Genomic DNA, 26,839 nt, shown 5'->3' with positions numbered 1-26,839 from the left:
TGAAATACCCCCAAGACAGGTATCACTCATTTATCCCCTGTTACACCTCATTCCCTACTTACATAATGTATTGATTATGACATAAATACATAAACAATACATGATGTAATTATGGTATTCAAAATTGCATATGCCACTGTTTACATAAAATCATAAAGCCCATTTTGGCTGGGAGATGTCAGCGTGCATAAAACTTAAAGTGACATCTCCCAGCCAAAATTGCAGTTTATGATTTTATGTAAAAAAATCTTATGCAATTTTGAATACCATAAATGTAATTCAAAGAGCACTTAATGGAATCACTCAGCACTGATTCCAATGATCAGCTAGGGCACATAGCTACTGATCATTACACTGCCCTGATCATATCCAATGTTGATCCTCATGAGGATCTGCTTCCAGTTCCCCCCTGGTTCTGAAGCGCCTCCCAGCGCCTTGAATCCCCTCCTTCTCGTTTTCCCTCTATATAAACACGCCCCCCAGGACTGTTTATCCCTCAGAATATTATTACAGCAAAGTTTAAACCATACTATAGTTAAACAGTGCTTTCATTCTCACCCATCTTTCAATTCAGGAATAACATCAACTCTTGATTACCCTTACCTTTTTGTAGGTAAAACCACAAACCCAAGTTGATTTATTCCTGGGATGCCTATTAACACCTTGTTTTGATCTGGATGCACCTTCATTGAGAAAGCCTCTCAGTCAAGATTACTGATAGAGTGAAACCTTTTACAGGTCTTACCACGAACCCATTGGCCCATCCTTGGCACTTTACACTATCATCTTGCTAGTAACAAACCTCTCAGACACGGTTAGTTACCTGCAGGCTGACAGGATTTGTATGCGTTGTCAATGTTTGGGAGGGTTTTTGGGATTCAGGAAACGCCATGGCCATTGACCGCGGCGGTGGCGGATGTGGAAGAGTGGTGCTTGGTGGGCTCGACCTAAAGGAGATAAGGCCGGTGGGGATGTGCTCACAGAGTGGCCAAGGTGATGCTTGACTAACGGGGGGTGGTAGAGAGGGCCCATAGGTGCACAGCTGGATGGAACTTACTTCTGCCCTAGTTCCTGGTGTTGCCGTTGTGGAACTACTCTAAGGTGAGAATAGATCTTGGAAGGGAAATAGATAGCAAAAATAGTACTAATGTAAGCTATGCAAGGGTGCTGATGAGGCTGCCTTCCTGACTAATGCTGAGGGGATGAGAGTAACACTAAGAAAAAGAAGAAAAAGTGTGGCTGATTTCTGCTTGATCTTAGGAACTAGTACTATGAGCTTAACTACTGACTACTGAGGGTGAGAGGGTTGGAGCAGTGATTGAAGAGGGGAAAGCAATGGGGATTTCAGAGGTTCAATGGGTAATGTTCAATAGCAATGGGTCCAGGGGCAACAGCAATGATACCAATGAGCAATAGGTGATGAGTAATTTCTACTATAATTTCTCCATAATGTACAAGTGAGGGGGGAAGGACAGTTCTTATGTTAAGATGAAAGATGAGCAATCAACTTGAACCACTCTTTCAACTTGTCCGTTCCTCCGTTGTGTTGACCACACCAGTCTACTGAGTCCAAAAGGACCCATTCATTGGTGCTCAGTGCCAGCTCCTCGCTGCAGCACTTGTTAAGTCGCAGGGCTTGCTTGACCCTGGTTGTCCATAGGGCTTCCTTCGCGTCCGTCCACAAGGATTCTCGTAGTTTGATCCACTTAGCCAGAGTTGGTGGATCCTCCGGACTAGCGTCTTTGGTGGGGAATAGACCGTGCGCTGTCCAAGGACCAGTTTGAATGGGGTGAACCCCGTCAAAACATTGATGGCCGAATTGATTGCAAACTCCACTGAAGGTAAATTCTTGAGCCATTTACCTTTTCTCTTTGCCGTGAAAGTGCGGAGAATCTGGCCAACGGTTTTGTTGGTCCTCTCGCTGCGGCCGTTGTGGTGAGATCAATCAACCATCAACAGCGCCAAATTAGTATAGTTTTATATAATAAAGTACATTACAAATTACATATTAAATATCTTTAGTACAAATCCTTTACATTAAATCTTTGCTCTCAGATTTCACGTCTTTTTTATTACCCAGAAAACCTGTGATAGTCCACTCAGCAGGAATCAATCACGCCACAAATTAGCACAGTTAATCATCATTTTCACATGTAGATTCATGCCATTGCTAGGCGCTGTGGTGATTTATATAGGCAAGCGTGGCAGAAATGTCCACGCGGGGATAGCGCGGGCGGGGAATGCACAAAGCCGGTGCATTCTGGTGACATAAGCACTGAGGATTAGGTCAGGAAAGCACGCTAGGAAAGCTTACAGAAAGTCACGCGCGGATCGCGGAACGCGGATTGCGGATCACGGGTTTTGGATTGGAGCGGAAAAGACAGGGCTGGACTGCGGCGGGACTACACACGTGGACTGGTAGCAGCGGCGCGTCAGCGGGTGAGCCACGACAGCCGGAGCGGGTGGAACCGGGGTGAAGGCGGAGGCGAGAGAACGACTGACGGGGGCTAGACAGAGGACGGTGGGAGGACAAGCGTCGGAGAGGAGCGGAGTCTGGGAGAGTGACAAGCGGGATAGCGGGCGGAGCTGGAGGACTAGTGCGGGAAAGTGTCAGATGTGCGGGATCGGGTGGGAACGGTGACATGCGTGGAGGGAAGGATGGGGTGGCTCAGGGTTTTCTCTTTTCCTTTCTGGATCCTTTATGCTATTATCTTACGGACTACTCACTATTGTACTTACAACGACGAACGTACTAGAGTATTAGGAGATTACCTGTGTTCTTATTCTTTTAGAGAGATACTTGCGGAGTTTGTGCTACGAAGTGCGGAGCTTTATTCACCTGCGGATTATTACGCTATAGATCAGGCTCAGTAGAGGAGCGCTGAAGGCTAGCGGAAAGTAGCAGTGCGGAGCCGAGTTACCGACAATCACACAGCCCGGACATCAATATATCTTGAAGGAGGCGGTTAGCGGACAGTTTTCACCAACTAACCAGCTTTTATTCTCACAGCGCACAGCCACTTCAGCCTGTTTTGTTTTCACACATATTTCCCCTCAATGATTTGCATTCACATGTTGGTAAATCTCATCTTAGACGTGATCATCTTTCCCAAAGTAGCCATTTTATTTCACATTACATTAATTTCTTTCACACTACATTAATTTCTTTTTCACACTCTGATATTTTATTTTACACTACATACATTATTGTACATCACAAAAACCACTCTCAGACGAGTTTTCATCTATAAAAGGAGGCCTTCCTTGCCCCTTCCTGTTTCCTTTTTCCCCATGCTTGCACTAAATAGTAATATTAAGAGATTACTTCCGCATTCATCACTTTATTATAGTTAGATCATCATAGTTAAGAATTAGATCATAAATTTAGAAATTTATAATTATAACTTGCACTTAATAACAAACTCAATCACGTCAAATTATAACATCTCTTTTTATGCGCACAAAACCTGGTTCTTAGGTTCTGAAATAGCTAGATATTAGAATACTTCAGCAGATTGCGCCACACTATAAATTCTAGTGTACATTCTCCCAGAGCATATTCAAGGAAGGCAGCCCTTCAAGCACCTTATAGTTTAAACTTACTCAGTTTTACTATTATTCCCTTCCAAGCTCAGATCACGCCTTGCGTAGAAGTTCCACACCGTCTGCATGTGGGTGGAAGGCTGACAACATGTGAAACCGGATCTGAAGTTGTTCCATGAGTGCTTTCCAGAAATGTGATGTCCAAGTTTTATCGCGATCACTTATGATACATTGCGGCGCTGAGGAACTCCTACCGTGCCAGGCGGTAGGCAGTTGGTGGAGGGGAAATGGAAAACTGGGAATGAGCTGCATATGCCCTCCAGAGTGATTGGCCGAAAAAGAGCGCGGAGAATTCGTGTAAGCGTGAGGTGGGGGTGATTTTCTGACGGCTGGAGTTGCGCGTCGGCGATTTTTGTTTGAGGGAGAGCCGGGGATACTGCCAGCGGGGTTGTGATCTATGTAAACCAGAGAGTTGGAGGAGATTGGTGTTGTGGGGTAGTGAACTTAGAAGACGTGAGAAAACTCAGAAATACAGGCGGAAGAAGCCAGGAGCAATAAACTTTAGATTTGATGGAAGACTGAAATTTTGGTTCAGAGTGGGTCCATGCCGCTCCAAAGCCTGAGTTCAAACTGAACTCAAACCTTGGAGTTGGTGACATCCAGCAGACATCTCATCACCACCTAGTGCGCACGCGCGCGCTACACAAAACAAGACCAGAGACAGAAACAAAGCAAAACAAACAAAACAAAACAGGACAACACAACAACCCTCCTCATCCCAAACCCTAACCAAAGCACGCAGATTTAAAAGGAAAAGCAAACAAAACACAATGAAAAGAAACTAACATGAGAACAACAGAACCACCAAACACAGGAACAAAGGAAAAGAAGGGGGAAGGAAAGAAATCCTGAAACGCCTTGAGGATGCACCACACTGCAACGCTGAACTTGAGGGAGCCTTGAGGGCTGAAAGCTTGAGTCTTGATGTCTTGAATCTTGACGTCCTCCGGCGCGCGCCACGCGCAATAAAGTCTTGATCCTACGCGTGTACCAGTCTGTCCACCACAGCGCACCAAAAATTGCCACCACCCGTGAAGAACCGTGATGCTGTTTTCTCGGCAGTATCAGTCTGCAGCACCGGGATGAGACAGGTGAATCCAGAGAGTCATAAGGTACATTTCAGCAGCATGTTGTAATGTACCGAGGATACCAGCGGTCCCATCAAGTCAATGCCAATGTCTTCTAAGGGTGAGGTTGGGAATTTGGGTGTTAGCATTTTTCTGACAGGAGCGGTGGTGGGTGCCTTGGTCTTCAGACAGACTTCACACGCCGGGTAGCCGTGCGGACGTCTTTTGCCATCTGTGGCTAGAAAAAATCCAGGCGGACACTACCAACATGGATGAATTTGTGATGTTGTATATTGAGCAATATAGCATATATTGATCAAAAAAAAATTATTCCTCTTGATATGTTTTTCTGTGTTACATGTCTCCTGAATAATCTTCTGCATTCTATCTCCTTCCCCCTGTGTTAGCTTCAAGCCACAGGAATATTTCCATTTTTTTGCCTCATCAAATTCATAAATTTGTAAATACGCTAATCAATTCTTCCTGAAAAAAAGACATTGCAAGTTATAGGATTAATCCAGGCTGGCTGAGGGGTCTCAAAAATTGTGAATTGTTTTTTATTACTTCAACCATTGATGTTATAAGAAACCTCCAAATCTACTTTTTTTTCAAAAAGGAAAAACATTGACCCCTCACATCTCTCAAAATACCATCCTGCATGCATTGTTAGTTTTTTGTGACCTTGAATTTACTGAATATATTGAATATCATACTTGATATTCTACATGCATACAAGGCGTTTTGAAAATTAGTTTAGCATGTTTAGCATATTTTTGTCAGGTTCTTGTTTTATCTACTTTTGCTATCAACCACAGATTAATGAGGAATATTTCCACATGACATTTTATTGAAAAACATTTCTGCACATGAATCCCAAAATTTTATATTTGGGGTCACATCCAATATGCAGCGGCTACAATCTGATCAGTGGCCAAATGTCACTCCTTTGTTAGTTTCTTAGTGTTTCTGCCACTATATCTAAACCCAGCATGTTAATTCTTCCGTGATAGTTTTACAAACATGTTTCCAAGCCCCCAGAGATTCCTTATGCACCTTGAATGGCCACAAAACCCCCAAATGTAGCCGCTACAATCTGATTAGTTGCCAAATATCACTAATTTGGTAATTTCTTGGTGTTTCTGCCACTATATATTGTCCCAGCATGGGAATTCTTCCAATATATTGTTACCAAAATGTTTAAAATCCCCCAGTGTTTCATTATGGACCTCAACTGGCCACAAAACCCCCAAATGTAGCTGCTACAATCTGATCAGTTGCCAAATATCACTAATTTGGTAGTTTCTTGGTGTTTCTGCCACTACATCTCATCCCAGCATGGGGATTCTTTCAAGATATTATTACAATTTTCATTGAGAGGATTTATTCCTATTGATACCCTCTGCATGACCGGTCTGTGCCAGTCATCAAGACAAGAGGGATATGTCCTCTTGATGACCGCTCTGTGCTGGTCATCAAGAGGGATTTTTCTCTTGATTACCAGCCTGTGCCGGTCATCAAGAGGGATCTGATCTCTCAATAACTGGTATGTGCCGGTCATCAAGAGATGTGTCCTCTCAATGACTGGTCTTTCTGGTCATTGAGAGGTGGTGTCCTCCCGATGGCTGGTGTTTCTTAACCCGGCCACCTGTGGGCACCTCCCTTGTGCAGAGAGTTTATTGAGGGGAGCAGGTGGCGTGCACGGAGGGGGGCCTGACGTCAAGTGATGTTGAGCCAACCAAAATTCCCGTGCGCAACAAGTTTCCCTCCGTGCACAAAGTAAATCCGTATGTAAAATGTATTTTTATCTAATTTTAAGGTTTTGTAAGTTCATTGGTCTTACCACACCGGTGCTGGTCATTGAGAGGGATAAGTCCTCTCAATGACCAGTCTTCCCTCAATGGCTGGTCTGCGGCGGCCATCAAGGGAGGAGTGCAACAGGTGCACTCCAAGGTTTTTTGGAGTGAGCTTCCGCGCACCCCATTTCTGGCGAGCTGAAACAAGTGGCGGCAACTCCCTGGCCGAGTCTCACCGCGCTCTGCCGCGCTCTGCGCGGTGGGCGCCTGCCCGTCATCAACCAAACTTAAACCAGTCTTCCCTTCTGGGTTGGCAGGCTGGCGCCCCTCGCGTGAAGCCCGAACCTTCTGTGAGACAGAGACCCTGCGGGGCTCTCCTCCAGAGAGGCTAGCTCGGTTGTCACCTATACCTCTGAGATCTAAACATGATCTGTGCAATCAAACCTTGCAGACTTGACTGGTTGCTTGCTGCAAAGTATTTAAGTTGTGAGGGTTGTTTTCATTTCTTAGCCGTGCATGGTGTCACTGGCTCCCCACCACTGTCACCATTCTTGGGGTCATCTGTATCCATGAAAAGCAAGCTTCCCCCAACTTAACTAAGTCCCTCTATTGGAGGCAGGACACCATCCCGCAGGGACCCCCGGATTTGGAGTTCGCTTCACTTCCCCAAGGATAAGTTAGAATCGTGCCCCTTGAACTCAACAACGTTTTACCCATCCATTACGTTGTCTGGATTCTGGATATTTTTTGACTGGGAACAGGTATAGTTGAATAGCCCCCAATTGGGAACTCGCATTATGGTGTTGCACCTTGGCTGACAATGTTTTACAAAGTTGCTACGCATCGCAAGGCCGGCATGATGTAAATTTAAATAAATAGATGCGTGTCTTTACGTTTACATCAAACTTAACGCAGTCCCTCCGAGCTTTTTAGATTTGAAAAGTCTAAATTATTTTCTGGGAGACTCTCCCAGAATCGACGGGAAAGTGCTGAATTACACCAGTCGAGGTGAACAACGAACACTTGAGCAACCCTTGCGGTTTTGATCACCGGTAGGGTGGAAGCCTGCTTGACAGCTTGACCGGTACTCATAAAAATCCGACCAATCATGAGCGTTGGGATAGCGAGTAACTATACCATACAAAACAGAGCGTCAGGCCTCGGCAGGTTTCTTCATACTGTTTTGACCTCAAGCTTCCCTTGAAAAACCCTCCAGCAAGCTTCTAGTATATCTAGATTGATCAATTCCGTTTGACCTGATCCATCTAGCCTACCTTCCATTAAGTTTTATTCCACTGTTGTGATTCACCTGAGATCCGCTCGAACGGCGCTTCCTTTTACGCCCTATATCATTTTTCATCTCTTAAGGAACTCTCGAAGACAATGGCGATTGAGATATCTGAAATCAACTGCCAAAACGGTCCAAGTGAAATTTCTTCTTCCCTGCCCCTTTCGATTTTCCTTGAAATCCTAATTGATATATTGATCTTTGCACTCTCGTAGATCAAAGCATTTTTAAGCCAACCAGCAAACCTCTTCGTGAAGGCAAACTTCCGGTGACCTTGCTCAGCGGTTTCTTAGGTAAGCTATCATCAACTGTCTCTCCAATTCATACGTTCACCAACGCCTGTTTTGTTTATACGCAGGCTCAGGCAAGACCACGCTATTAGAACATATCCTTACCTCCAACCATGGGCTTGGAAGAATTGCCACGATAATAAATGATATTGGAAGCGTTAATATCGATGCCGCCCTTCTCCGAGAACATAAAGTTAGTAATGTCGAAGAAAGGGTTGTCGAGATGCAGAATGGATGCATCTGCTGCACGCTCAGGGGAGACCTGCTGGAAGAAGTGGCTGCACTCTCCGAAGATAAAAGTATTCATTGGCTGGTAATAGAGTCCACAGGAATATCTGAGCCCATGCAAGTCGCAGAGACTGTGAGTCTGATGATTGTTGAATCTTACTGCGTCAGAACCATTCAAACCAGTGGCATTTTTCTAATCACATTTGATTCTGAGGTTTCAGTTCTCGCCTGAATTTTCGGAAATGATGCTTATGGCGGCCGATGACTTAAAACAAGAAATGGAGAAGGATGAAGATTCAGCCAAGCAGAATGCCAAAGTTCAGGCTATATTAGCCAAGGGCGGGCTTCCCGAGGTCGCCTTTCTCGATGCCGCAGTTACAGTTGTTGATGCTGTTAATGTCTTCAACGACTTTGAAACTGCCGATTTCTTGGTTGTAAGTTGTGGCCTAAGACTCTCGCGTGGATGTGGCTCTTACCCGTAGTTTTTTCAAGGATCGAAATGACGCGAAAAATGTCCCGGAAGAAGACGACCGCAACATTTCAGACTTACTAGTCGACCAAGTGAGTTGAAAATGGTCTCTCGGATTAGCCTTTTTTATATGTGGCATCTGCTAACAATGCTGCAATTGTGATTGTTGCCTACCTACTGCGATCTATCAAGCTGGAGTTTGCCCAAGTGGTAATTTTGAACAAGATAGATTTGGTTACGGGCGACGAGCTGAACAAGACAAAGGCCTTGATCAAGCAACTGAACCCTACCGCCAAGCTTTTGACATCAAATTACTCGAGGATTGATCTCAGGGAGATACTCGATACAAAGATGTTTGACTACACCAAAGCAGCGCTCAGTATGGGATGGCTGAGATCTCTGAACGAGGTCGTCAAACCTGAAACAGAAGAGTACGGTGTTGGGACCTTCGTCTATCGCGCCAGGAGGCCTTTCTCGCCCAAGCGTCTTTGGGAAACGATCCGCAATGTAAGCATACTAATCTCAATCATCGGGGTATGTTGAATATTGAAGTGAGTTTGCTTCTGGAAGGTATTCGTGGTGATTCAAGAAGAATTCATTGATGACGGGGATGATGAAGCGGAAAAAGAGGACAAGAATGAAGACTCCAACGCTTCAGATGGGAGTGGTGAAGGAGATGTCACGATGGATAAGGAAGATCGCAAGGACAATGACGGTGAAGAGAAACAGGTAGGTCATCTGTTGACCGACCTTGGAAAGCCACCTAAATTCCGAAATTGCTTGAGTTTTTAACTGGACCTACTCTTTGCATCATCACAAAGCCTCAACTCAATCCAAAAAAGAGGCTCGAGTCGAAAAAGGCCTCGAAAACCTTTGCTCCTCTGTTGCGCTCCAAAGGGTTTTTCTGGCTTGCTACGCGTCCCACGATGGTAAGCTGAACCTTGCAAAAGTCGCCAGTCGCTAATTGTCTAATATGCGATTGCACTTGATATATCAGTTTGGCGAATGGTCTCAAGCTGGTGTGATGCTCACTATGACTGGTGGGGGTAAGTGGAGATGTGAAATGCCCCGGGAAGAATGGTCAGATGATCCCGATGTGGTCAAAGCCATCCTAGCCGACTTCGAAGAGCCCTGGGGCGATCGCCGACAGGAGATAGTGATGATCGGGACGGAAATGCGATCGGGCGGTGAGAAGCGTCTCCAGGAAGCACTCGACGCCTGCTTACTGGACGACCAGGAATGGAAAAAGTGGACGAAGATCATGAAATCCGTCAAGAAGGGCCTCCGGACGATGGAGGAGAAGGCCGAGGCACTGGAAGAATTTGTGAGTAGCGCAAAACCACTTTACCGAGTCCTTGCCACACATTCGGCCAACTGAAATACTTGAACTGCTAGTTCGAGGACGGCTTCGAAGATTGGCAGGACCCAGATGACCACGAAGGCCATGAGGGGCATAATCACTGAAGCGGGCCTCTTAACCAACCCTAAGTCCGATACGAGTCACGACCCACGCAAATATGCAGTTTTAATAGTCTAAACTGTCTCTCAAAACAACCACCTACTACCTGTTGTACTCAGCCTTCTATTCTGAATGTCAAGTCCTTTCTGTTGCATCTATCAAGAAGAACTCCATTTCCAGAGTCAGTGTCTCAAAACGTTGCATGCAGCGACGCGGTAGAAACAAAGTAATCTAGATTTGAGACTACAATCACGATGTGCTCGGCATTGGACGCATGCTCCAATACCGAATACTATATATCTAAACAGGGCCATCCTCTTTTGTAGCTGGTGCTTGTCTATGACTTTTTGAGACGAAAAAATTGTATTTCTCTCAAAGCAAACCTCAAGTTTGAACAGTCTAATACAAACAAATACAAGCTTGCAGGTGAGCCCTTGTCCGGATACACTTCAGTATTTAAGATTGATGCCTTTCTTCTGTTGTTTCTTACCGGAAGTATCTATCCTAGGTTTAAGCCAGGATCTGCCTACTTGAATGTCGAGGGAGATAGTGGGGCTTATCTTGACAGAAAAGAGCTAAATAAAGATGTCGATAGAAAACCAATTAGAATATACTTGATTTGGATATAAAAACGTGTTGGTAATCGCCGTTTGACTCTTATCCTCCACCTTTGTATGCTGCTGATCATCAGCATTCATGAAAGACTTTAAATTGTTTTGTAGGTTGAGATTGGTACAAAGACTAGAGGGTTCTTGAAATTCCAGATAGATCGCTTCTGCAGAGATTGTCATGACCTCGTCAACAAACGGTGCGATAATTTGATTATTCAAGAATAGCATACCTTGCCTCTTGTATCCACCTGGATGTTCAGCTGAGCGTCGATGGAGCTCCTTCCGAGAACCGTGTCCATCAAAATAATTAGCACTGTAACATTGCACGGCCTTCTGATTGGTATAAAAAACTAGGATCAGGTCATCTTTCGGGCTTCTAAGCATTGCCTTTGGGTCTTCCGAGCTATCTTGTCCATCTCCAATCGAATTCTTCAATAAAAAGCATTGATCTGTTTTATTTCATTTTAATGGAAAGCAATGTAATAAGTTGATCGTTCAATCCCATTTTAAACCAAGCTAGGAAAATTGCGTACCGAAACCTGATGGAGGCATGGTCTCGCAAATTTGCTTGATGTTCTCTTTGGTTGAGAAATCGATCCCAAGTGTCTTGTTTGGCTGGATTTCGCCAGTTGGCAGTTGCGATTGATGAACGGTGAGATGATGGTCACTCTAGATTATTGCAGGATCAAGAAGAGAGTGAATGAACTTGATAGCTACCCATACCGTCCTGAGATTGAAGGGAAGAGATACTGACCTTAATCCACAACTTGTGCTGGTGGATTCCATCCGAGTCCCTTGGCTCTCCTCTGAAGTCGTTGAGGATATATCCCGTGTGCCAAGTTAGATTGATCGGTGTCCCAGCGTCCCTGCGAGCGACCTCTTCTGGATTTGATAACTTTGCTTTTAGGGTGAAATTTGCTCGCCCAATCCTGGTCTTGAGGCCCGTGTCACTTGGAATAGTTTGGTCGACCTCTTTGCCCGCTGGGAATAACTCTAACGTGACGGTAGCCAGGATATCGATAGCCTCTGGAAAACCCTGATCGCCAGAGGGGGAGTGCAGATGAAAATGAGCAGATGATAATGTTGATGTTGATGCCGATTCACTGGGAGCAGTCTCAGTGTTGGTCGCTCGAAACTCTTGAACAATTCTCGAATCATCTCCAACAGGCTCAAACTCCCTCAAGTCATAGCCATCCATTCCAGAGTGCAAACAGTTCCCTCGCCCATCTTCAAAAGGCTCTACAAAACAGTCGAGTTCAGTCAGTCACTCAATAATTTATAAGTTGGTGGCAGCAGTTGCTTACCATTCTCTTCTAAGTTTATTTCCATCCTCTTCCCCCCCTCCCTAGAGGAATCTTGCAGAAAGCTCTGACCGGCTGGTAATCGATTGGCATATCTTCCAACGACTTGGTTCATAAATTTCCTTCCTTCGATCTTGAAACTCGAACTTGATTCAGGTCCACAGAGCACATCCCGAGCAGGAAATCGGCCAGCTTCGACCAATAACTTATGCATCGTCAGTCCAGTCCTGGTGAGGTTTATTGTCAACTTGCGATAAGTGGAATCATCCTGGACACTTAGATGGTACATTCCATCGATTGGCATTCCTTTCAATTTCTATAGGATTTATGGGATATATCCGATTTGGTCAAATTTAAAAAACCGGGCTCCAATTCCTCTGGAGCGCACTTACTTGAGCTGCTCGCTTGAACAAAGGCAAGAAACAAAAAGTCGGGCTCTTGTCAGTCTCCAGAGCTGTTTATGATCAAAATATGATTTCTGGCTCACAGCCACCCTGCTCCTCTATCTGATCGCACCAAGTTCTCCCGTGTCTCTCCGGGACTTTATTGGGCGTAGCTACGGTCGATCAAACCAGTGAGCCAATGATGTCATCTCTACTTGATGTACATAAATAAATATGTATTTACATAGGTTCGCATCGCCGGGCCCCGGCGACCCCCGGACCCCGTTCGAGTGGCTCTGTTAAGCCAGATTCAAACCAACGCGATACACCAACCGACCGCTCCGACCTGAACAGAGAATCTAGATGCAGCAGCAAGACTCCATCAAAACTGCAGATCAATCAATTGCTCCAACCCATAATGACAAAGATGATGTGCACCACAATATATGCGCCATCTGTCTGGATATCGTAATCAATCAGGTATGTAATCCCCATCTTTCAAGAGTTGTAGATCCCTTAGCTGGTGCTTATATTTTCTCCATGTTCTCCTTTTTGGGCACACACGACCGCCGCGCTTTGGCTATCGAACGATGGAATTTGAGGAACAACTATTCTTCTCCAGACGGTCATCGTTCCTTGCCAACACTCAGAATACTGCTTCAAATGTATGAGGATATGGACAACGACCTCGAATCGCTGTCCGCTCTGTGTCCAACAGATTGGCCACCTCGTCCACAGAATTGATCCCCTCACCAAGGACTTCCAGACCTTCCACCCTCTGCCCATCATGCCCAGCCTGAATGGCGATAACGATAATCATCGAGGTCCGGCCGCCTCTCCAACTCGTCCTGCTCCTCATCCTCAAAATTCGGAATCAGAGCCATCATCAAGTGGAGTAGATCATATGATTGGCCTAGATCGTCGCCAGTTCATCTACCGCCATTCACTCTACGTCAAACATATCCCCTCTAATCGGTACACCAGGTTCTATCCTGTCTCATCCAAGCACTTCATCGAAGACAGATCCAAGCAACCGTCCCCACGCGCCAAACTTGATGGTCCAGCTGCCAAGCTCATCACCCGGACCACCCGCTTCCTCCAACGCGAACTCAGAGCGATCGATCCCGTACTCTTGGCCCATCCTATCAACCACTCCATCCGAGTCATCCTCGTCATTCTCCACCAGGTAGACTCCAACAGTCCTCAAGCAGTTCATCTGTTCAGTCAGCTGATCAGTGACTCTCAACTAGCTCAACACTTTTCACAGTAAATTGGTTCTAGTACAATCATTGTCATCAACAATTTTCTAACCAAGCAGTCATTCTTCTACTAACAGAGATCTGGATCTACTTCACAGCGAACTGACTTGTTTCTTGAGGTCACCTTACAACAATTTACTCCAATGGGACCAAGTCCTTCAATACCCAGCAACCACAACCCTCTTGTCATATCTGAATTGAACATCAAACTGGATCACGCTTTTGTTTATCAGTACTCTATCTGACCAGCATGGCGTGTCTACTCTAATTGAAGGTGATTGAAATGCTTCAAAGAAATTTGACATTAATATATTGCTCTTGATTTGATATATTGGGTTTGCAACTAACCTTGGACAGATCGCAAAAATCAAAAAATTGCAAATCCAACAATCAGTTTTTGCCAAAAGTTTCTGCCCAGTGTTTTTACCAATTTCACTTTTCCAACTTCTGATGTCTTTTATTATTTCATGTTTTGGACCGATTCCCAATCATTGCGTCATTCACATCATCCAATCACCGCTACACTCTTCCCTTTCTGCAGCTGTGTTCACCTACAATCTTCTACTCGAGTTCAATTCAAATTATAATGTCGTTGAGCTCAAATCAAAGCATGGTCAGCATGTACCTCCAATCGTTGCATCATGCCCCAGGAAACCCTCAATTAGGACACAATCAAGATGATCATTCAAACAGCTCTTCAAAATCTTCTGAATATCCCGAATCCCCTCTTCCTCACGATGTTATTTCTCAATTTCCAACCTCGGCTCCAGCTCAATTGCCAACCCCAGCTCCAACTGAGGTTGATCATTTCATTTTCCTTCCTACATGTTCTTACCAATTGCTGACCAAACCTTTCTTTTTTCAGGTGTTTCCATTTGAATGTCATATCTCATACGCGCTATACTTGGAGCAGCGAAACCAAAAGAAGGAGATGACCTGGAAACCAGCCAAATCAAACAATCCTAAGCTCTCATTTACGATCAATCCGAATGAACTTGCCTTTGAGGAGTTCAAAAAGGATGTTGCGTCAGCGTGTAATGCCGCTCTTTCCGGTGTCGATAAGACAATTGCAAAAGCTGGCAAGAAAGGCATTCCAGCAATTGAATGGAAAGCGTTTATCCCGAATCATCGAGTTCATCCAAAGTCTCATCCAATCAATCTTGCAAATCCAGCCGATTATCGCCGTTGGATCGAGCTGATATCAGCAAGACCCACTCCACGAAGGGCGGGGGTGTTCCTGAGTCAAGAAAACCCAAACAAGAAGAAAGTCAAGGCCCACCACGAGAGCCTGGTTGCGAAGACGAACCATCGACTCAATGTAAAAGAAGGCTCGAGTAACCAGGCAGGCGTTGATAACAACAACGATGAAGACATGGATGATGATTCAGAGAACGAGGGTTCGGTGATCCAAGATCAAGAGCTCTACATGTCCCAAATTTACGGAAAATACGGCATGAATAAAGATTACGACCGCTTCAATCCTGCCTATCCGCATCCGACCGATGATTCAAAGTACCTCCCTTTGACAGATGGTAATGTGCGCAAGTGGGCAGATGCGTTGGTGAGTCCTTGTTTCATTGCTTGATTTTTCATCTCATAACTGAAATAAAATCTCCCTTTCAGCTTGCAAGAATGGCTGGGGTCTCGCTTTTATCCCCTCCTTCCGATCTTGTATTCCGTACTGTCACAAAGAAGCCTGTGGCTCCGGCGCCACCTGCAGGATCTCAAACACACGATCTGTCGGTCATTTCAACTGCGGTGACGGTGCTGCTTGAAAAAGCAGTTGAAGAACACAGGCCACCTCAATCAGCTGACACCTCCGAGTCTAATCCTCGCTGCCTCTCGCCTGACATACTTCGAACTCATACGATTGGTGACTATCTTGCCTTCATCGGGTGTGACTCTACTGAGGTTGAAGATCTCACCAACATACTAAAACCAAATGGTTTCAACTCTTACAAGAATTTTGGCTCGTCTCACTTAGACAATGACTCTCTCCAAAAGTTGGGCCTTAGCTTGGGCATTGTTATTCGACTCCTAGATAATGTTGCAAACTTTTCTAGACACCTCAAGGGGATCTGAACAATCTAAATTTACTCGCACAACCAAGGTCCTAATCTCTCATCGCGTTTTACTAACTCTTCTTACTATGCATCTCTTACTATCTCTTCTTACTATGCATCTCTATGTATTCTTTTTATCACTTTGTATTTGTTTTCCCAGTTCCAGCGAGGCCTTAATGTAAGATAGACAGACTTGAAAATAAGAAATCCCTGGCGCTCCAGGATCTCATTTGCTCTAGAAGTTTAAAAAGAGTACGTGGTATTGCCAACGGAAACTATTGATCGGCCCCTCCGAGCTCGCTCTCGGCGCTACTGATTGGCTCCTCAGGCAGCTCTGGGAGAGCTCGCTCTCGCTACTGATCGGCCCCTCAGAGCTTGCTACTGATTGGCCCCCGAGCTCGCTACTGATCGGCCCCCAAGCTCGCTACTGATTGGCCCCTGAGGCAGCTCTGACCGTTAAACAAAAGAATGAGAGGGCCAAAGTGACTACTTTACTCGAGAGAAGGTGATAATAAAAACATCTTTAGATAAAAGTTAAAATAAAACAACAGGGCCATCGGAGCCATTGATTGGCTGCATTTAAGAAGGGTTGGTCGCAAATTACGCCAGAAAGCGGAGGCCATTGATGGGTGGGTAGTAGGTGGAGCGCGTAGCCAAGTACCGCATAGCCGAATAGGTAGACCGCATGGCCGAGTAGGTAGACCACGAGACGAGTAGGTAGACCGCATAGCCGAGTAGGTAGACCACATATCTGAGTAGGTAGACAGTGACCGCGTAGCCGAGTAGGGAGACCACGTAGCCGAGTAGGGAGACCACGTAGCCGAGTAGGGAGACCACGTAGCCGAGTAGGGAGGCCGCGTAGCCAACTCAACTAGTCCACATAGACTGTGGAGTCGTATGCTTCTTCAGTACAAGAGTAGCCCGCGTGGCAGTATAATTTCTCGCAAAGCTGAGGTGTGACGTGCTTATTGGCAGACTCGTAGATGTCATTTATCTCGTCAATCGCTTGGACAAGGACTTGCGTTCGGCGCAAGTGTGACTTGATAACAGAAAAGCAAAGCTCAATTGGATTCAATTCTGGACAGTAGGGTGGCAAATACTTCACCCTCACACCAGCCTCTGCGCACAATTGAGCGATGCGTCCACCTTTGTGAATCTTAGCATTATCCAAGACAAGGATGCTATTGATGGCCGGGTAGGGGTTCATCCTAGGAAGCTATCATACATTGGGCATTATAAGATTGTCAGCGTGTTTGATCCTGACGTAGAATAATATCCAAATGTTTTGACATACCAAGCGCCATTTCAAAAAGTGCTCAAAGTCCTCGCGATCAACGCAGTCATCGAGTACAGTCATCGCAACAAGACCGTATATTGATATCGCTGGGATCAAACTGTATTGCTCGGGGTTGTTATTGGGCTGAAACTTGAGGGCCCGTTTTCCTTTCTTAGACCTCGCATATGCACGAAGAAGATCTTTGCTGCAGACAGCACTTTCATCGGTGAAGACGAGGAATTCGGCAGGGATTGGTTCCATCTCGGCGACAAATTCATATTTACGGATGAGGTTCTTGCGAATGTTGTAGACTTCAGCCTTCTTGAGGGTCATCCCGAGCCTTCTGGTGAGACAGTAATGAATTGCCTCTATGCTGACTGTTGTACCGGAGTTATCGTAAACTTGTTCTCGAATTTCGTCTAAGAACAACCCTGGATCGGTGTTGATGAGCTCCGTCATAAAGTTTTTGTCGTCCTGAGTGAGAAGATCTGGTCGGCCTTGGGTTTCGTAATCCGCTGGGTTGCAAATAACAAGACAGGTCTCCTGGTACAAAGAAAGCCATCGGTTGAATGATTGCCGAGATATCTGTTCGCCCAAAGTGGTTTGAATCGAGTCGAATGTGTGTTTCTGGATTAGCATTCGTACCACAGCGACCTTGGTTCCTGAGTTATATGATCTAAAAACCATTGTGATTTGCACTGTGCAGATATAAGGTCGGTGGAGGGAGTTCAATGAGTGATGAGAGAGTTTGATGGGGATTGTGATGAGGTGATGAGGTTGGCCGGTTTGAGTTTTGGCTGAGTTGAAACCAAACTGCCGCTCACAATTTGAAAACTGAAATTGGTAAAAACACTGGGCAGAAACTTTTGGCAAAAACTGATTATTGGATTTGCAATTTTTTGATTTTTGCGATCTGTCCAAGGTTAGTTGCAAACCCAATAGTAGGATCAAGAATTTTTGTGAGGATAGGACTGGGGTGGCACAGCAATCAAATCAAGTGCTTCGAATTATGTCAGTCAATTGTATCTCAGGACCTCATTTAATTTGAAAAGACCTTGAAAAAGAATCAGCCAAGCCCAATTCGATTGTCAATAGACTGGTTATCCAGGAAAGAAAAATGCAGGTCAGATTGTTAACAGCTCTACCAACACAATTCACTGTTGTTGGCCCCAACAGGCTTTATTGATTGCTGCCAAATATTTACACGCACCTGTGGAATGGGACATCTTTACATGATACATACCAATACATATTGTTATTTGTGCTGTATTGGATTGGGATACCCAATACCTATTTCTTCAAATCCTTGTGTTGGATCACTTTTAAAATACACAATTTCTCAACACTTTGGATTGGATTGGTTGGGTGATCCAATACAAACCCATAGTATTGTTGGAAAAAACAATCTGATACACCTGAAATCCCAATATGTGGGTTGGATCAGTTGCAGTGTTTCTGCCACTGGGGCCCTGGCAGATGCTGGTTTAGAGCCAAAAAGCTAGATTTTTGCAGGGAAATCTAGCTTTTTGGACTCTAAATCACTTCTGGGGGGCCTGTAGATCTTGAGGGGAAGTTGTCAATTTATACATCATGTTTTCTAGTTGCCACCAATTTATGGGCTTATTCTTCTGCTATACAACCAGCAATAGTCTCAAATTGATAACACTGCAGAAAAAATGGTGCAAAGTCCCTTGCTGCTGGGTGCTTGTGTCTTGAAAAGCAAGCCTCTGACAGCCCTTGGCAGGAGCAACTGGTGCGCTATCAAGGGTGAAACCTATAGGGGGGTTCACAATTGAATTTGAAAAAACTTTGGAGTCACTTTGAAGGTGTTTATGAACTAAAAAATGAAAATTTGGGAATCTGTCTACATAGAGTTGCTTCTGATAAATCAGTGCAATTTATCAATTTTTATACAATTTGTCCAGAAACACCTTAAAATCTGCCCTCAAGCTAAGCAAATTTCAATAGTGAACCTTCCTTCTATGTAATACACCACCTCTCAAATCCAAGTTTGGATTCATGTGGGCTGGACCACACGGTTGCAGACAGGTTGGTGCAGGCGCACACCAACCTTTCTGCCCTGAGTTCAACAGAGCGGAGGGATTGATGTGGGACCTGGGCGATCAGTTGGGCCCCTGTTGGCCTGACCCATCCAACTCAGCCGACATGCCTTGTTGGCATGACCCCGGTTGAAACCCAGTCGGGCACATTGGGTAACCCACCCCAGCCAGCCAAAGCTGGTGGGCCCACATTGGGCCAATCCAGAAAGACAAAAAAATGTTTTTGTGCCTCTTTCCATGTAAGGAAAAAGGCTACATATGTAAGAAATTACAAAAAAAAAAAAACAGAAGGACATGTCAAATTTGCAAGCTCTGAAACTCTGAGGAGACTTGGGAAAATGTGTTCCTGGCTTGATTCGTGGTGCAAACTGTTAACAATTGGTATTTCTTGTCACTTCCCACAAGCAGGTGACAAAATACAGATTTTGTTGTGTTGATGTTTTGCCAGCAACACATCTGCAGTGACTGCAGCAACTTGCGCAGTCACATGTGAGAAAACGTCAGCATGACAAAATTCTTGGTTCATCACCTGTTTGCAGGCTGTATGTACTGGTGTCTGCTTGATGGCAAGTTCCCTCTTGTTGATTTGTGGGTTGAGTGAGGTTGTGGGCTCAAGCACTGGTTGGACTCCTTTTTGCCAAACCCCTTCCCCCTGGGGCAGGCTGGGGCACGCACAAGAGGCCCGCATCGGAAACCCACGGCAGGCCACCATTGGTTGAATGTCCAACCACAGGCCAGGAAAATGGAAATAAAGCCAGAAAGTACATGGATTCACAAGCAATGGACCCTTGTGAATCCCCGTGCAGATCCTGTTCTTGGGAGGCCATTTTTTAAAAATTAATTAAAAATGCATTATTGGTGATGGAGGAGTTCTGAGTAGACAGGAATGTAGAGAAGATGCCAAAGATTCAGAAAGATGTGGTTCAGACCTATAGGGGGTCTGAGGGCAGAGTATTAAAAATTTAAAAAAAGCTTACAGCCAAATTACTTTCAGCTCCCCTCCCACCAGGCTGCCCAAGCGCAGCCAGTCCAGTGAGTCTGCCTGGTGGGATTTGTCACTGGTTGAATGGCGGGAAAAAACAATTGGATTTGTGAAAAATTGTTAAATAAAAATGCTTCATTACTTTCCAGTTGCAGCTGGAGCTTTTTATAGAGATCCGGTTTCCCCAAGGGGTATATCAGGAAAATAAAATAGTCAGTTGATGACAGGTGACATCAAACCAGCTCCAGCCAGCTACCCACCATCTATCCAATATCTATCCACTATCTATCCCAATCTCCCAACCATCTCCTTCGAGGACTTTGGCTGGCTGGAAAGACAACCTTGACAAAGATGGCCTTGTTGCTCAGCCGAATGTAGTGAAAGAGCATATGTTGGCTGAGCGACACTACTGCCTTGACCCCCTCGGGTGGCCTCTGCCTCAGCCAAAGCGCGCTTCTTTGCCCAGTTGCGGTTGTTCTGCCACCTCTTAGTTTCCTTCCGCTGCCTACATTTGTGCACAAAAAAAACATCACCATTCCATACCACAAACTAAGAGTGAACTGAGCAAATGCATATGGACTTACGCTTCCTTCTCCTCAAGAGTCTGGGCTATAGCAACCTCCTTCGCCTCAGGCAATGTAGCATTGATTTGCTCATTGTCTTCCAAGTCGTCAGCCATATCTTCATCCCCGGAGTCCTCCCCAATGTCAGAGCAACTTCTGAAATTTACCAAGGAGGTCCTGTTCAGTTTGTGATGAGCCCAACTGATCCTCAGTTCTCTCCAGCTGATAATCAGCTTTGGTCATACTCAGCTTTTTTGCTCAGCTCATACTCCTTTTTCACACAGCTCACTCTCAGAATTGGAATAAAGACTTTTGACCAGTCCTTTCCCAGGTGATGCTCAGCTTTGTACTACTCCTGGCGCAGCTGATGCTCAGCCCTGTACCAGTCCTTGCTCAGCCTTTTCCTAGTCCTGTCCTAGCTGATGCTCAGCTTTGACCCAGTCTGGGTCCAGCTTTCCACCTGATGCTCAGCTTGCTGAGTATCAGTTGAGTCAGGCCAGGGAAAAAGATGGGAATCAGCTTAGACAGGACCAGAGCTGAAAATCAGCTAGGCTAGCCAAAGCTGAGCATCAGCTAAGCAACGGCCAAGGCTGAGTATCAGCTGTGCCAGGGCCAAAGATGATCATCAGGTGGCCGGTGCCAAAGCTGAGCATCATCTGGTTTTGTCACATTGAGTGCTTTGATCCTGGCACCTGTCATGTGATCCCTAGCACTGCCAGCATATTTGGCTGGGTTGAAGTCATCCCAGTTTAACTGGGATGCAACTCAGCCAATTTAAACTTGGTTGATCTCAACCAATTGAATATAAACTTTATATTTCATCAGTTGAGATCACCCAAGTTTAAATTGGTTGAGTGCATCCCAGTTAAACTGAGATGACTTCAACCCAGCCAAATATTCTGGCAGTGTAGATGTGCTGGTGGAGAGGAGCAGCATTGGAGCAGTGTTGGAGCTGAAAACAAAGCTGTGTCATGTCACTTGCCATCAAGTGACTACCTCACCAGGGGAGATATGTTCCCACTCTCCAGAGAGTGCCAGAGCTGAATTTTATGTGAGTTTTGGTTGGATGTCAGTCAGATGTGCATTAGGAAATGATTCTGAATGTGTGTCAGAAACAAATCAAAAGCTTTTGGTAATAGTGTTGAAATTGATTCAGGAGTCAATGCAATGTTTTATAAAACTTCTCATGATTTAAGGGGAACTCTTTTCCAAACTTTCAATGAAATTAGTTTTTTTTAAATGCAAACTCAACAATAAATCATGTTGAATTTATGTTGAAGTGTAGCAAAACAGGCTAATAATTTCCAAATTCAATTTTTCTGTAAAAAATCCAAGTTTATTAAAGACAGAGAAACACAGAAACAAAGATCAAGGGTTCCCCCTACAAATTAACAAAATTACAAAAAAAAATGCAAGGGTTCCCCCTTCCAAAAAAACAAATCACAAAAAAAGTGTTCTTAACACAAAATCTAAACACCACAAACTAGACCCACTATCCATCCCTGTCTAGCAGGGTTTAAAATAGTGGGTGGATGGCCCCCAGCGCGCCGCATTGAAGGCATTATGCAAAGGGGGGCCAACGATTTTAGCCCCTCAGACTGCGCAAGTGCAACAGCGGAGGGGTGAGGACGAACCGCACGCTGGAATTACAGCGGCAGAGGACGCCCTGGGGGACATAAGCAAGCAAGCCGAAGTGTATTTTATAGACAATCCAGCATTAATCAAGCCCTGAAAACTACGCCACTGCCACACCCCCTGGTATCTCCGACCTGCAAGGCGGTGTTTTGAAAGGCTAGGCGTTGTCTAGGTTTTGGGCTGCGCGTGACGACGACGACCATGTGATATATCCAGAAACCACCCAAGCCGCAAGCAACCCAACCATCACCAGCCTCAGGGCCAACATTTGAATTCGAATTGACGCCACTGGACCTCGAGCTCCAGCTTGGCCGTCCCCTCGACCAGCAACACCTTCCGTTTTTGGCCGCCCGCTTGAACTTGGCCAACATCCGTATGCTAGAAGCACCGGCAACTCCCCCAATAGGTGTCTTCCGCTCCATTCACACCCGCCGTCCGTGGGCGCGCCACCTTTAGATATACTCGATCGACATCAAAACATCCCCACTACGACACAGGCACCCCTCTCTCTCTCTCTATTCCCGAACGGACGGCGTGCTCAAAAAGAATCGCGCCATGGCCCCAGTGGAAACCCCGAACAAAGCCGCACTCTTGGCTTCCAAAGTGACAGAACTTAAGGTGGATATGCCCCTATCTGCACGATTGGCTGAGAGATGACGAGCTGACTGCTGAGGGGTGTTGGACAGGCGCCTTGCTTGCAAAACAGTCTGCCGGTTTCCGGGAACAAGGGCGAGCTCGTCAACCGCCTGATGGCCCACTTCCAGGCCGTCCAGACCTCCTCGACCCCCCAGCCTACGCCGAGCAAGGACCTCACCCTCTCCTCCAACCCGCCCGGCCCATCGACCTCTGCCGGAGACGCGCCCCCCGCATCCACCCCTGCTGTCCCCCCTGCAACGAGCGTCGCCAAGCCCCTCGAGCCAGTCACCAACACCACCAACAACACGCACCCTGCGCAGGTTGCAGCAAGCTCGACTGAGGGTGAGAAGGAGAAGACGGCGGAGGCCGAGCGCAAGAAGCGGAGACAACGCGCGGCGCGCTTCGGCCTCGAAGACCCCGGCGCCAACCCACCGACGACGACGACGGTGGCGGCGGCGGCTCCGGACGAGCTCAAGAAGCAGCTCCGCGCCAAGCGCTTCGGCATCCCGCTCCCCGTCGCGCTCGACAAGCCGCTCGCCGACGGAAAACAGGCCACCTCGATCGCCCGAACGTGGCGTGGGGGTGGCGACGATGGCGACGATCTTCTTTTTCAACCAATGGCTTCAACACTTTCACCCCACCCGCACCAACCAATACAGCGGGCTTTGGTACGATCAATTGACACATCAGTCCTCGAGCCCAATCACTTGAGTTGGGTCGACCTACCTTCGGATCCGGATCTTAATTAAGTAAATACTATAATTCTCAAGGATTGTTTAACGGTGCAAACTCGGCGGCCGGAGATTCACCCTCGCGTGGGTCCACCAATAACCCTGCTGGACTCGGTCATCGTCATCGATTCAGTCAGGGTGGGCTCAACACTTACTCAAGCGGCTTGATGAATGTATTCCCGGACTGAATCTCAATGTCTGATCGATATCGCCCAATCAAGGCATACATATATACAACGCGTAGTCACTACGAATTCAATTTTCTATTGTTAACTTCATCATAGAAAAGTACAAGAATTGTTTTTTGGTTTGTTTTTTCTTTCTCTAGCTGACTAGGTCACCGAACCCAAATGGCTACTGTTGATTCACCAGTTAGACACGCGTGTGAGATTTGACTTTCTTCCCCTTTTGTGATTTTCTGATTGTGTGTTTTGTGGTTGACAATCCTTTCAGTTTCCCAGTTGTGAATTCACACTCCCTAAGAACGTATTCAAATCAATGACTCGATGATTCCAATCAAGCACCAACATGGATCAAATTTTCAACTCTTAGATTTTAATCTTCCCTATCACCCAAAAATTGACAATCACCACCCAAGACTTCATCTCCTACAAGATACTACTACACGATGTGTCTCCTGATTATTTAATATCTCAACTTGTTTATCAATTGCTTTTTTTGTTTCCATCTTAGTAATTGTGACAATCACGATACCCTTGTTGTCGTTGCATGTTTTGCGTCTTTCTTTTTTTTCAAGAATAAACTTAAAAAAAGCAAAAAATTGGGCTAGCAACTTTGTGACTACATCTTTTGTATGACTACCACTTTCATCCTTCCAAGAAACTAGAAGGCAAAAAAAATCTAATTTTGATCTATCTAGCAACGGAGCTGCAATCATTTGCGCTGGGACTGTTTTGCTTATTTATTTCCTTTCTTTTTTACCTACCACATATATCTCTACCTATCAAAGTCTTACGAATACAAGATGTCCAATTTTTCTTTTCCAATTCTTAGACAATCAGCTGTCCGCCAATGGCGCTCATGACTCCAAGAAGGCCTCTGTCAAGCTCCTTCCTTTGTGAAGCTGATATCTCTTGTCTCTTCTCACCTACACCCTCAAAGTGTTTTTTGTGCCCACTTTTGTCCTCACAAGTCACTTGCCTCATGGGATAGTACCAAAAACAAAAACACAGGCAGTTTTATGACAGTTTTTAACATGACCACCAAATAGTCCAATTTTGTTTCTTAACACTTGACATGCTGTTGCTGTTAGCTTACTTTAATACTGGTTTTTTTGTTGGTTATGGTGTAGTTGCCTGGTTGCTTGTAGTGATGTAATCATGTTGTTTTATGTATCAGATTATAGATTTTCTGTTTGTTTGTTTGGGTGATAACCAAGAGTCATCCAATTTAATCAAGCCAGGTGAAAATTTTATTTGCAAATTGTGGTACTGGGCACTTGATCTTTACTTCCTACAGTACATGCTTTAAACTGGGTTGGTATCCAATTAATAATATGCCTGAGGTTACTCTTCCACCTCATGATTCCAGTAATCAAGGATGCAATCTGATTTTTGTATGGATTTTAAGGCTCTTGCCTTTTAATCCAGTTGTCAACAGCCTTTGATGCACAAAGTTTATAAGTGTGTTCTGAAGAGCAAGAAGCCTCAGTAGCCCACATTGGCCAATCATGATACAATGTATTGCTTAAACTTGCAATTGCCAGCTTCTGCTATCTTCTGCCATTGAAAAGTGGAGTGTTGAAGCAATTTAAAGTATCACTCAATATCAAGCCAGCCTGTGCTTGGGAGGCTGTGGGCTTTCTTGTTCCAGAAAAGATTCATTTTTGAACCTGAAACCAATCAGTTTGGCTCCCTTCTAAAATTCAACAGGATTCACCAAGGTTGTGGCATCAAAAAGAAATTAGACAAATTATTACATTCAACTCTGCAATAATTCTATTTACAAGGTTAGTTGGAATGTAACCAGAGACCTTGAAATGTTTGGCTTGCCTGGCTTGGCTTCTGATGTAGACCAGGGGCAGGTCTGGCTTTCACAAACACAGTAGATCAATGGGGAAGCTCACAACCGCTTTGCTTGGGGAGAGAAGTGATGGTGAGACACAGTTTTTTTGTGTTGAGGGTTTGTTGAGTTTCAGGGTAATGGGAATTGTTGTTATGAGCCATGAGGGCTCTATGCATGTACATGTCATGGCTCATCTCTATAGAGCCATGCTGGAGAGAGAACCCAATTCCTCTGCAACTTGCAATATACACACAAGATCTTGTACCCAGAACCAGATCCCCCTCTCCAGAACTCAGTCATATAAATTATGCAGAATTGCAAAGGAGGACATGAATGCCCTGCAGCGGCGCAGCCGCCTTGGCCTCTAGTATATTTCCTCAATTTCCTAATATTTTCCCTCAGGCTCAAAAATACTGGCAAAAAAACATTAGAAACAAGCTTTATTTCCTCTGCAGAGCTGTTGATACGAAGTGCAGAAAATTGTGCATCTATCAATGCAGGCTTGAGCCAATTTATTGATAGGTAGCCACCAAGGGGTGTTGGGTACTAGAGCTGGCCACTTTGCACCCATGTACCCACGCAGGTGCAGGTACCCGCCACCTCTTTTGGCTGAAGTTCTGAATCCCAACATCCGCTGTAAAGCTCAAAAGTGTTCCTGAGAACCTTTTGCTGAGTGCGGAAAGGGATGTATGAGGAAACCTCTGCCTTTCCTGGTTCACTAGACACTAAAACAAGCCCACCAATCTCAGATTGGCAGGTTTAATGTAGTGATAGTGGAGTGTTATCAAAAGATAACTGTTGTTATAAAGTGGGTGCGATGAAGTTGCTAAAATGTGTTATGAGTGAGGAGTCTGGACTTCAACCAGGTGATAGTTGGTCAAAGAGGACCCCTCAGAGGTTTGTGTTATGTAATGTGAGTGTTGTGTAGAGTTGTTATTTCGTATGTAAGTGTTTTGTAATGTATGTAAAACCAAAATATAGGGTGACTGATATATTGTGGAGTGAGCAGTTGTGTACTTTGTTTGTAGGGGAAACTGAGTGCAGGTAGTCTGCTGGGGGGAAAGTTACAACAGGGGAGGAGAGCCTCCTTTTATAGACAACAGTGAGGGATTTTAGC

At 45.3% G+C, this 26,839-nt stretch overlaps 6 protein-coding genes across 6 annotated transcripts; 4 read left to right on the top strand and 2 right to left on the bottom strand.

Annotated features, from left to right (window-relative positions):
- Positions 1-7,283: 7,283 nt before the first annotated feature.
- PtA15_3A912 (uncharacterized protein) lies at positions 7,284-10,202 on the top strand (the record flags this gene model as incomplete). The annotated part of the gene is made up of 10 exons (XM_053167928.1): positions 7,284-7,324; positions 7,974-8,044; positions 8,110-8,402; positions 8,491-8,703; positions 8,762-8,830; positions 8,931-9,245; positions 9,309-9,467; positions 9,560-9,667; positions 9,736-10,062; positions 10,134-10,202. The coding sequence occupies 10 exons, from the start codon at positions 7,284-7,286 to the stop codon at positions 10,200-10,202; spliced, it is 1,665 nt and encodes a 554-aa protein (XP_053019096.1).
- A 570-nt stretch (positions 10,203-10,772) lies between these two features.
- Positions 10,773-12,323, bottom strand: PtA15_3A911 (uncharacterized protein; the record flags this gene model as incomplete). Its single annotated transcript, XM_053167927.1, has 4 exons — positions 10,773-11,257; positions 11,342-11,477; positions 11,563-12,047; positions 12,113-12,323. The coding sequence occupies 4 exons, from the start codon at positions 12,321-12,323 to the stop codon at positions 10,773-10,775; spliced, it is 1,317 nt and encodes a 438-aa protein (XP_053019095.1).
- A 709-nt stretch (positions 12,324-13,032) lies between these two features.
- PtA15_3A910 (uncharacterized protein) lies at positions 13,033-13,762 on the top strand (the record flags this gene model as incomplete). Its single annotated transcript, XM_053167926.1, has 2 exons — positions 13,033-13,190; positions 13,231-13,762. The coding sequence occupies 2 exons, from the start codon at positions 13,033-13,035 to the stop codon at positions 13,760-13,762; spliced, it is 690 nt and encodes a 229-aa protein (XP_053019094.1).
- Positions 13,763-14,337: 575 nt separating this feature from the next.
- Positions 14,338-15,833, top strand: PtA15_3A909 (uncharacterized protein; the record flags this gene model as incomplete). The annotated part of the gene is made up of 3 exons (XM_053167924.1): positions 14,338-14,550; positions 14,617-15,312; positions 15,375-15,833. The coding sequence occupies 3 exons, from the start codon at positions 14,338-14,340 to the stop codon at positions 15,831-15,833; spliced, it is 1,368 nt and encodes a 455-aa protein (XP_053019093.1).
- A 581-nt stretch (positions 15,834-16,414) lies between these two features.
- On the bottom strand, positions 16,415-18,316 carry PtA15_3A908 (uncharacterized protein; the record flags this gene model as incomplete). Its single annotated transcript, XM_053167923.1, has 2 exons — positions 16,415-16,680; positions 18,301-18,316. 2 exons carry the CDS (start codon positions 18,314-18,316, stop codon positions 16,415-16,417), a joined length of 282 nt encoding a protein of 93 aa, XP_053019092.1.
- Positions 18,317-22,885: 4,569 nt separating this feature from the next.
- PtA15_3A907 (uncharacterized protein) lies at positions 22,886-23,715 on the top strand (the record flags this gene model as incomplete). Its single annotated transcript, XM_053167922.1, has 2 exons — positions 22,886-22,948; positions 23,017-23,715. 2 exons carry the CDS (start codon positions 22,886-22,888, stop codon positions 23,713-23,715), a joined length of 762 nt encoding a protein of 253 aa, XP_053019091.1.
- Between the last annotated feature and the right edge of the window lie 3,124 nt (positions 23,716-26,839).

The sequence above is a fragment of the Puccinia triticina genome, chromosome 3A, assembly GCF_026914185.1.
Source record: "Puccinia triticina chromosome 3A, complete sequence".
In the NCBI taxonomy this organism is placed as follows: domain Eukaryota; kingdom Fungi; phylum Basidiomycota; class Pucciniomycetes; order Pucciniales; family Pucciniaceae; genus Puccinia; species Puccinia triticina.
The sequence above is the reverse complement of the archived record's forward strand: the minus strand, read 5'-3'. Positions and strand labels throughout refer to the sequence as shown.